General features: G+C 32.5%; 1 protein-coding gene across 1 annotated transcript in view; it reads right to left on the bottom strand.

Annotated features, from left to right (window-relative positions):
- The window catches only part of LOC123712479, a 69,710-nt gene that overhangs the window by 18,243 nt on the left and 39,412 nt on the right, over positions 1-12,055 (bottom strand). The window contains exons 4-5 of the mRNA XM_045665587.1: positions 5,024-5,171; positions 2,746-2,844 (exon numbers count right to left, since the gene is read on the bottom strand). Coding sequence (XP_045521543.1) covers positions 2,746-2,844; positions 5,024-5,171 — 247 coding nt within the window. The remainder of the gene's footprint in view (positions 1-2,745; positions 2,845-5,023; positions 5,172-12,055) is intronic.

The following is a 12,055-nucleotide window of genomic DNA, read 5'->3' as shown; positions in this document are numbered from 1 at the left end:
ATTGTATTGGTACATAATTAGTAAAAGATAAAAATAACGCATGAAACATGCGTGTACTCAAGTAGCTTTTAAAACGGAAATGGCGCAGTGGAATGTGGCTTCGCTAGCGTTTTCCATTCATTTGTCATATAAATTATGCACTAAGTGGCTGCTAAAGATGGGAGTACACTGCTAAAAATCGAATGAATTCGACATACCGGTCGACAAATATATATAGGCGATTTATATCTACAATAGAACAATGAATTTATTACTTTTTCCGTTTTTATTTCGGAACCTAAATTTGACGGAATAGTATAAATTTAGGTACATGTTGGTTACCATGGTTACTATTTTTAACAGTCTAGACATAGCAAACCGATATATTATAAACAGTAACTTATCTTATACAACTTATGCGTACACCGCTTTATTAGCCACCCAAGATACAATGGGCCATGGTTCTTTCTTCGGATGTTAAGATGTTAATGTAGTGTTTTATTTGCTTATAAACAATATAATTAATATTCATAAACTAACGTAAATAATGTTAGATATGTTTTTATTAATGGAATCTCGCTGTTTGCCTTTATAGGACAGCTTCAGGCTGTTTGGGCGAGCGTAGCTCGGGCGGAATGAGCGTTCTCTCGTGACTAGCGCTAGGGCATCTCCTGCGAGACTCGGACCTCGCTCCACGCTTTCGCCAGTGAAATCGGGTTTTTATTCTAATCTTATTATGACCTTTATTTGGACGCGGGCGGTTTTTAATTTGTCATCCAGCTACCGGCCTTTTTTTGTCAACAAGGGGTTATTGATGCTTTTACGCACCAACTAGTTGGGATGATGTTAAGCCTTATCGAAGTGGCGTGTTGACGCTGCAAACTTTATCTTTAAGGCTACGGTAGGGAGCTCCAGGTCGTGGTGAAAATAGAGGCGAGAGAGGACGAAATAGGCCTTCTTGTGAACAGTGGCTATGTGCTTATGGAATTTAAATTTCTTCTGTACAAACATTATGTGTCCACATCGTATCCCTAGCTTTCTTACTAACTACTTACTGACGTGAGACTTATCTTAAATTATCGTGATTTATGTGTATTTTTACTTTTTACTTACTATTTTTAATGTATCATCTTTTTAGTTTAGTTTTGTTTCTTTTTTGTTCCTGTTTAGTTTTGTCTTAATAACTGTGTATAACATGTTTTTTTGCACTACTTGCCTATCTTATGTAATTTAATACATTTTTTCTCTCACACAGTGGTTGCCTGGAAGAGATCGCTCGAAAGCGATAATATAGTTGCCCTCCTTTTGATTAAATTATATTTTTTATACTGTAGTGTAACAAAGTGATAATAAATAAAATAAAATACTGCTATCGAGTGTTATTCATTGAGCGCAGAACAGTAGTACTGAAATAGTCGCAACGTGTTATTACAAAGCATCTAAAATGCTTAATATTATGATTTTAATTGAAACAAGTTGATCGCGTCATTTTGAATTAATTATATTTCGTGTCAAAACATGATAGTGGTTTATTTCAAATTTCAATTACTCACATTTTCAAGCTGACTTTTCAACTGACCAATAGTCTGATACATTTACTAAATACGTTCACGTTTCAAAATCACACTACTGAATTATACTCACGTCATATAATGGCTATGATTTTAGGCTAGATTCAGATTCAGAACTGCACACGTCAAACTTTAATAAAAGGATTCCATTTTCAAATCTAAACTTAGAATACAAACCATTTTTTATACATCTTACTTCACGTTTACTTTAACGAAAATTAAATAAAGAACGTGGTTAATCTTTATAGAGTTTCAAGTAAGCTGCTGCTTAATTGTATAGCAATTCCCCTTTCAATAGAAGGAAATAATCGTCTCTGTACGAATGTGACAGTTATAATAACTATGCCCCGAGTGCCATTGACAAGACACCCATGACCTATGAATGATAGAACAGAAAATTATCTAGCATTAATCCAATGACTCTGACACTATAATTCTCGCGGAATGTCAAGTTACAATTCCTTGCTCAAAACTAGTGTACATATTGTGTTTATTGATAGTGTAGTTGTAAGCTGGTATAAAGACCTAATTGATCTATTTATTAATATTTTTTATATAATTAAGTATTATAATTTAAGGGCCTAAAATGTTTTCGCGATGTATTGGTTCAAGCTGATAAAGCAGCATTTAGCAATTATTTAGTGACTAGCCAGCCATTGGAAGCACTAGGGCTTGAGAGTCGCCTAAATACTAAGCTAACACTGATTTAGTGTTATAGTTTAATTAAATCAATAGATATTAAAACACCAATGACACCTTGAGAAGTTTCCGTTTGTAACTAATCAGATACTTCTTTCAGTGTTATATAAATTCATCATCGTATACTATATATCATATATACTAGAAGCTTTTTATTTCGAAAATAATTAGAATGTACTGTAATTTTACACTTCAATATAATATTTTAAAGTTTATTCAACTGTCTCAATATTTCGCATGTTATAACAAAGTATGACTCGAAGTCAACCTGTGACCAGTGAAAGTGCATAAAAGAAATTGTTTTTCTTACTATAAAATAAATAAACAGTTTTATTAATCTTCTGAATTTGTGTGTTCATTTGGAAAGTTTCATAAGAGCAATAAAATCACGTAAAGTTTTTACTAAATTTTACGTCGTATCCATAGTAACCTACACGTCATCTCTAGTCCACGTTCCATAAAAAGCCGTAATGTATACAGTAATACAAAATCTTACCAGGTTTAGTACCGCACTTGGCATAGGCGATTCTAAATGAGAAGTAGGTTTGGCCTGTGGATGGCGGCACGTAGACACATCGAGGATCACCGTGCTGACCTGAAATCAAGTTTAAATAACATTGTATTATGTACTTAGCAATTGTGTGGATTGAACTTGAAGCGACATATAATTTAACCTAATTCTAAGCTTCGATAGCTTTTTCCATCCTGGTAAAATATGATTCTCAAATTGTGGTTTTGATGCAAGGTCTGGATATGCTCTCTCTTCTCCGTTTATCCTCTTACACTTTGAAATTCATTTTCATTTACTATTATAATTTTTCTGATTTGATGTTTTTTTTTTCTCCTTCATGAATGTTACGTTTGCAAGTGGATGTCACAATTAAACTTTTTTTTATCTACTGTATGAGCATTGGCAAATAAAATAAATAAAAGGCACATTAGTTGACAGTTAATTATGCAGTAATTAAACTAAGCAGCTTAAAAATACAAGTTATTAACCAAAAATGAGCTTGATTAACATATAAGTGAAAACCCAGCGTCACCAATGACTATCCATTATCAGTTATTTGTTTTGAGGTATACTTTTTATGGCGATAGAAAGTAAATTAAAATAAAGAATGTTATTTTATTTTCTCGAGATATTATCATTTCATGCATTTATTTAATTTCACTTCCACATAGACACCGGATGACGTCACAAGTACTGTGTAAGTCCAGCGAGAAGTTTGTATGATCTTATTAAGTTGGTAATTTAGAAAATTATGAATGTTAGCATTCATTAGCTTATTCTCGTCATCTGCTCTTAAACAATTCAGATGTTGTTATTTTCCAGAACCAAATCATCTTCAGATAATTTTGAAGTTACGGTTAATTTGCATGAACACGTATTCATTTTGAAATCACATGGAATTTTGTAGCGTGTAATGTTTTAAATGTAAGATTACAAATGAAGTACCATCCTGTGGTGCATCAGGCAGACACCGGGGCATGGGAAAGATACATACAGTCTATGTGTTTCTTTATTAGCCTCGTAAGTATATTTTTACAATATTTACTGAAAAAATAAAATTATTACCAGGTTAAATAAGGGTTAAGAGTTAAAACCCACGTTTCACTGTATCTCTCTTGAAAATTTTGAATTTCTTTCAGATAATAAAATACAACTAGGTATTCCAGAGGATAGTTTTTATAACACATATTAATTATTAAATATTAATTATTAAACTTAGAGAAAGTATATTTTCACGCAATTAACGGTCCTATGCGAATTAATTGTTAATAAGCCCTGCCACGCACGCCACAACGTTTACATAGAATATACATAATGTATGTTCTATATAACTCTTACGGTACATAATATATACGCATCAATCTGCAATTTAGAATACGTATAGTTATAGTATTTAAGTCTTTAGTAATAGCTTGAAAGCTTTACGTACTGTTTAGCTTATCCGTACTAACACGCAATGACTTTTCACCTATTATGTATTATAAATGTGTTTTTCATGACCAGGACTTTGGTCACGTAAAATTTAGTGCCATGGAGACTTGCAATTATATTGTTAAAATAAATTATATTATATTGGTAATTTTTTAAATAAACTCATTAGTAAAGAGATGGATGAAAAAATAAATTTATTTTTAATATTTGAAAGGTCTCTTAAATATGTATCATAATGTTTAATAACTGAATACATCTAACCGTAACATGTGACTTAGAGCTTTTGAAACGACATATAATTATCTTTGTCATATGTAAATTGGTAAAAGCTTATCTTTAATTAATCTCATCGTTCAAAGCGTTATAGAACAGCAATGGCTCGTACTGTCCTACAACGTATACAGACCGACACTAATTATTGCTTCTAATTACACAGTTTTCACTTACTTATGAACGAAAAATCATATATACTTAAGAAAACGATTATAGTTATATTGTATTTATAAAAATAAATATAACTATATTTGACAATGACATTTTATTGTATTTAAGAATTGAACTGGTCAGAAGTCATTAGATACTCGAAGACTCGGCCAAGCCAGAGATAATACATTCCAAAACCATAGTGCGTTATTTTATTAATAATTTTATTTATAACAACACATGGCTATGGAAAAATTGATCTGACGCTAGTTCCCACACTGGGGAGCCCCCGTTATGCGGAACTACAGCTCCTCTATAGTGTTTTAGTGACCTGCTCGTTTAAAATAAAAAGTAATATTAATAAGGATATCTTTTAAACTTCAATTCAATATAAGAGCATAAATTCTACCTTTTGATGAGACAATGCCCTCGAATGGATGTGAAAATGTCAGGTGTACGTCCATGTGATCCTTTCCACACATCACCTCCAGCGATTGTATCACAGGCATGCCATCCGGTCGCTCCGTAGGCCAGAGCTCACCAGCGCGAGCTTTAGTCTGGAAAGAAATATTGCAATGTTAAAGAAAGTGTTTTATAATAGAATCAAAAAGAGTCTAACAAAAACAAAAGGCTGTTAGGCTGACAATAATGTTATATAATTTAAAAATGTAGGTAGGTAAAATAAAGAATTTCTGTTTGAAAGCAGTCGGTACATTTGGGTCATCTAAGCCGTGCTCTCTTAAAAAGCAATCGTTTTCAATTTGGTTTAATTACAGAAATAAATCTGTTAATTCAAAGTTATTAACTTTTCAATATATATATAGCTCAACTTCGCGTTTATTAAAGGTGAAAACTGTCTTAGTTCGACAAGGAAAATTTCACAAATTAATAGCCATGCTAAAGTTACAAATCATCGTTTACTTTCAAGTAATTATCAAGAAAATGTTGACTTGTCTGGAGTCTGGACGAAAACAATTTGATGAATAGCGATCTTAAGTTCCAGGAAAAACGGGCGAACGTTCCCACGCAAGGGAATTTGCAATGTGAGACAGATATATATTGTTATGAATTTAGAAAGAGAAAGCTAAGCAATTTACATTTTTGAAGGAAAAAATTGTACTGCCCATATTAAATTTTATCTTGATCGTATTTTGTTATGGCCGCCTGACTCTGCGTGTAGCAAAAAGTGGCCTATGTCCTCCACATTTCCATATTTCATATTAAGAAGCAGATAATTTCAAGAGATATTTTTTTATAATAGTTATGTATAGTAACGACGCCAATAACAGCTTCATAAGGCTCACTTTTATGTCAAATCGTGTATTTAAGTAGAATTTACAAATTAAACCCTTTTAATCCCTTTGGTAATTACATTTACCCTCCTAGAATCGGAAGGCTTTAATCAATATACACTATTATTATCTATATCTCTAATTAAGTATGTACTTTCGCCAGTAGACACAGCAACGGATTCAATTAGTTTTTTGCAACCAGAATAAGTAAAGAAACATCTTTCTCTTTAGTTTATGGTCAAGAGTTGAGCGTTCAAAATTTTCAATGAGTAACGGCCGGAAATTGCATCAAAATCCATACATCATAGAAAGGCGATTATTAATGTATTGTAGTTTCTATTACAGTTTTTACAGACTTAGTATTATCAATATTCATCGCGTGCGCATCTTAAGTTATTCCAATATTGATCGACGTGTCGTGATAATTTTGAAGTTACAGACAATTTTCATGAACACGTATTAAATTTGAGTTTTGTAGCGTGTTTATATGTAAGAGCACATATAAAGTACCCATGATATGGGTATGGGGAAGATACATACAGTCTGTGTTTGTTTCTTTATTAGCCTAGTAGGTATGTTTTTTCACAATTTTTATCGGACCTCCACTACCGGGTTAAGAGTTGAAACCCATGTTTCAGTGTATCTCTTGAAAATTTTAAATTACGTACAGATATTGGAATAATAATAATAATCAATGGCTCTACAACCTTTTTAGGTCTGGGCCTCAGTTTCTGTATCTGTTTCATGATCATTTCTTAATGGAATAGGCAAGTAGGTGATCAGCCTTCTGTGCCTGACGCACGCCGTAAACTTTTTGGGTTGGCAAGCTAATGTTAAATGCGCACATAGAAACAAAATGCATTGGTGCACAGTCGGGGACCGAACCTACGACCTCAGGGATGAGAGTCACACGCTAGAGGCAATAGGCCAACACTGCTCAAATAATGAAATAGACACAGAACAGATAACACAGACAACTAACAGATAATGAAATATAACTAGGTATTCTAGAGCATAGTTTTTATTACACAGATTAATAATTTATATACAATCTAAACTGCGTTTTTAAACAATAAGTAATTAAATAATGCATCAATTGAAATGGAATGTGGGAAACTTTTCATTTTATATAAATCACACGTTATAAGTTACATTACTGAAATATATTACAAATATAAAAAGGTTAGTATTTCTAATTACAAATACTAATTAAACATTAAAAACATTTTATAAATATAATCAATTCGATAAAGATTTTGGTAACAATTAATGAAAATAATAAGTGATTTTAAAATTGTAAATTTGTCACCTTAGAACCAAAAAAATGGTTCTAAATTTAAATTTACTGTCAGTTCTCAAATCAAAGGCGTAACGGACGAGAAGAACTGGCAATAAACTATCCGTCTTTTAAATCGCCAAGATCGCTCATCACATATTAAAACAGGGAAATATTGTAATTAAAAAAAATGATATTATCATTAATTCATTAATAAACATGTTTGTAGTACCTGTCTGAAAAAAAGTATTACACAAATACAGACATACAAATATACACACACTCGTTATGGAATACGTTGGAAACGATTCTTCATCTATGTTAAACGGATGCTGAGATGGTTTCTATGAAACAATCTTACGGTACTGCTAGTGCCCCATTCTGGATTACTTTTTACATCCTTAGGTGTTAATTAATTAATTGCTTTAATTACATTAAAATTCTATTATATTTTATCTGTGCCGTTAATAAATGCTGTTAAAAATTTCTATAGAACATTAAAAATAAAGTTTCGTGTAAGAACGTGTATTATTTTGTACCAAACCAACTGTACTCTTCCCTCCTCCAAGTAGACTGATTATATTTCGCTTTCTGTGAACTTATTCTTAGATTCAACAACGATGCTTAATTTAGATATATATATATATATATATATATATATATATATATCTAAATTATTCTATCTATTAAAATATATATATATATATATATTTTAAATTTAATTTAATATATTGTTTCAGTTTAAGTACTTGAACATTCAATAAGGGTATGCTTAGTATATTACTGGTATAGTTAATCGTTCAATAAAAATCGAGTTATTAGCATTCGAATTGTTAATTTAAAGGTACTTTAGCAACTGTCTCCACCTCTCTGTCTTGAGCATTTTTCTCCCAATCGTTCCCACTAACTTAGATCGACAGCTCACCGTGGAAAAGGTTCTTTTCACTAGTGGCCTTTTCCACCTTTTACCTTGACTGTCCATCTGCCATAGTTCATGCGGGCAGTGTGGCCCGCCTATTTCCACTGAATTGTTTGCATTGGGATAATGTTAGATAGCTTTATCTATACATATACGTAAATAAAATTATTCTATCCGTATTCGGCATGTGATAAATGATTCTTATGTGATAAGTGTGGCTTTTTGGGCATTTTTTAACGATAAAAAATATATATACCCCTTCTGAAACCAATATTTGTATACCGATATAAAATAAATCAATGGCGCTACAACGTTTTTAGGTCCAAACCTCAGATTTCTGAATCTGTTTCATGATTATTTGTTAATCGAATAGGCAAGTAGGTGATCAGCCTTCTGTGCCTGACGCACGGCGTCGACTTTTTGGGTCTAAGGCAAACCGGTTTCCTCACGATGTTTTCTTTCACCGTTCGAGCTAATGTTAAATGAGCATATAGAAAGAAAATCCATTGGTGCACAGCCGGGGATCGAACCTACGACCTCAGGGATGAGAGTCGCACGCTGAAGCCACTAGGCCAACACTGCTCGTATACTGTAGTACTGTAATAATCTCCAAGTGTTAGTGATAACTGATCAGCTATCTATCGATCAAGCGTCAACCGGTGTCAATTGACACAGCAAAACAACAGTTCATTCAGCAATGTATTCAATAAAACCCTTGTGAAAAAGCAAACAATAAATTGCTTACTGAATTTTGAGTTTGCAATGCACTATTCCACCAACTTGTAACGAATTAGCTCCGGAAACAGTTAAAGGCCAAAACACCCGTTTACAGAAGCTCAGCAATAACTCAATCAGTGTATTACAATTCATATTGCATTGAGGTGTTATTCTCGCAAAGAAGTCAGACAATATATACCCTTTAATGTAATTATGATGTATGAAGATTTAGACTGTATTTGCATAGAAATACCTAGTTGTTTGCGATTCTTATTACTTTGTTATTACAGCATTTAAATTTTTAAATATATACATATTATGTTGGCTTACTGTTGTGCTGTCGTGTTGTAAAACTAAGTTTCCTAGGTTTTAGGCATCCATAATCAAATGTTACCAGAATTTCGCTAATCGTGTTCTTATACTTTTTTCCCCAAAATGTTTTTGTTTTCGGTTCGGAATGAGAATCAGATCCCTCTTAGTAGCGGTATCCAGTAGACGCGGACAGTTAATGAACGAATCATTTGATGCGCGTGCGTCGGTAGCCATTACGATAATGATGCAGAGCAACTCAGTAATAACACAAATGTATTATTATTATGATGTGATTTCTAAGTTTTCACTTTGCGCCCGGATTTCGTTCTGTATCTGTTACTGTCATCAATATAGAGCACGTGAGTAAAGTAGGTAATTGGTATCACCTCATTATCACCATCAGACAGATTTAATTTTTAACATTAATCTATATACAATATATTTCTAACTTTTTACGGTAATCTATTAAATAATTGCCCCGTATAGTTTATTATTCTTAAACTTGTAAACAATATATTTTCGTTAACTCGACCACGTACAGTGGAATATCTATAACTCGAAATCCTCAGAAAGTCGAAAAAAATTGCCATTCCCTTTCGCTGAACTCCTAAATTCACCACGTATTATTAAGACTTCCCTAAGAAGTATTGACAATTCATATTCATACTCTGTAACTCGAATTTCAAAAAGGTTACGTTTCGTAAGTTGTAGTTGTAAAGTTTACTGCATTAATATGTAATTCGTTTATATAAGTAAAACGTATCATTGTAGTATGATAACTTAAGTTAAATTGTTATTTAAATTAGACTCTATAAATCGAAAACATACACTTAGAATCGCAACTCTGTAAGTCGAAATTTCAGCAGCAGTAATCATATGTATCTCGAAGTTCTTGTTAAGTCGAAAACTCGTTAATTCGCTTTTTTGCGTATTCCTTGACATTCGAGTTATAGAGATTCCACTGTATAATTAATATTCAGGTAAAATTATAAGAGTCTGTGTAAAATCGTTTCTTGATAAAATTAATAACACCATTAAACAGGATTACTACGGTTCATGGTTCAATATTAATATAATATTAGCTTTAACGAGATAACATGATGATATGCAAATTATTCTAAGTAATCCTCCTTGGATATCCAAATATGTATATTAAAATATCTTTTTTTAGAACCTGTAATCTATCATAGTAATCTAGTCTATTTTTTCTAGTTCTAGTTTAACTAAGTATACTTATATCATTTACAAGACCAAACAAAAGAAGAGAATTAAGAATATTTCCCGTGGCAACAACCCTTAAAGTCGTATTTTCACTACACAATACCAAAGGCCACAGCACAGATGGATTTTAAACTGTATGGAAAGGATGCAGGAAGGGAGAAGAGGTTATTAGAAGTTATAGAAACGGCAGCCGGAAGCCTACGGAGAAAAAAAACCATGAATAGAGAGTTCTGGTGAAAGCTGGAGGAGGTCTTCACCCGTAGGGATTATAGTATACGATTAAAATCTACAATAATTGTATATTGTAATTAATTAGAACTAAACGGGGATAATTATTATTCCAACTATACAAACTAAGCTCAGTGTAAACATTAAACCCATGGTAGTATTATAATCGACCGACATATTAGTGGCACAGAAGCCTTTTGTGCTTGGCAACTGAATGTTATTTTTTCGGCGCTTTCTATTTTTTTTTTTTGTAAGAATGCAAACGGGCAGGAGGCCCATCTGATATTAAGTGATACCGCCGCCCATGGACAGTCACATTGCGAGCCGCAAGTTCAGCCTTTTAAGAATTGGTATCGTACCACCCTTTTCTTGAAGGACCCTAAGTCGAATTGGTTTGGAAATACTTCAGTGGGCAACTGGTTCCACATATTGGTGGTGCGCGGCAAAAACTGTCTTAAAAACACTCACTTGTTGAATGTTTAGAGTATTGGAGTATTTTATAATGGAGTCGTTTTTACATAATTTTAACTGATGTAACTAAACCCCATAGAGAAGTTTGGAATACTGCCGAATATAAATTAAAAAAATGTTACGTTCTCTTAAGATACCACCACCAAGGGCACCAAGCCCACTAAAACCTAATAATGTAGTTATAAATACACTTTTGCTAGCTTTAGAATTTACGTTAATGTATAAACTATTGATTCTCTGTCCGTTGAAACCAAATATTTTAACAGACATACAGATGGATATGCCAATTTATCTTCCAGGTTTTTCAAAGGGTTATTGGTTTCTGGCTACGAAAATTTGCGTAAATGTATTTATTTATTGTAATTATCGACCGAATGAAGAACTTATCGCCTTTGAATCTTATAAAAGTTTTATAATTAAAGTATACCCCCCAATTAGTAACAAAATGTTTACAGTACTTTTTGTCATATGTTTTATTGCATTGTGTTTTATGTTATAATTGATATTTAAACGTTATTATAATTTAATTTTAGCAATTTACAAACGCCATTTATAACTAATTAATAGGTGGTGTGACCGCGATCTATGTATTGTTCGCGAATGAGACTGCCGTCTTCGACTTAATTGAAATTATAAATATGTCTAATGTATGTCAAGAGTCTTAGCGAAAAGAAAGTGTCAGAGAAATGCGTGAGTCATTTTATTTCTGTGATATTAGTGAACATTCCGCAGTTTTCTATATTTTCTACATTAGTCAAATAAACCAGTTTCTCGAGGCTCCAAATATTATGTGTGAAATTTATATATTACCGAACATAAAGTTGAAAATATATTTGTTCTATTTAGTACTAGTGACTCAGTGATTCCACTTATATACACTCTGTCCAAACTAATGTAATGTGTTTCCTAAAGCCTTCTTGAAAACAAATTTAAGAATATACTTGAAGTTACCAGGAGCAGTGTTGGCCTAGTGGCTACCGCGTGCGACTCTCATCTCTAAGATCA

This window comes from Pieris brassicae, chromosome 7 (genome assembly GCF_905147105.1).
Source record: "Pieris brassicae chromosome 7, ilPieBrab1.1, whole genome shotgun sequence".
NCBI lineage: Eukaryota > Metazoa > Arthropoda > Insecta > Lepidoptera > Pieridae > Pieris > Pieris brassicae.
The sequence above is the reverse complement of the archived record's forward strand: the minus strand, read 5'-3'. Positions and strand labels throughout refer to the sequence as shown.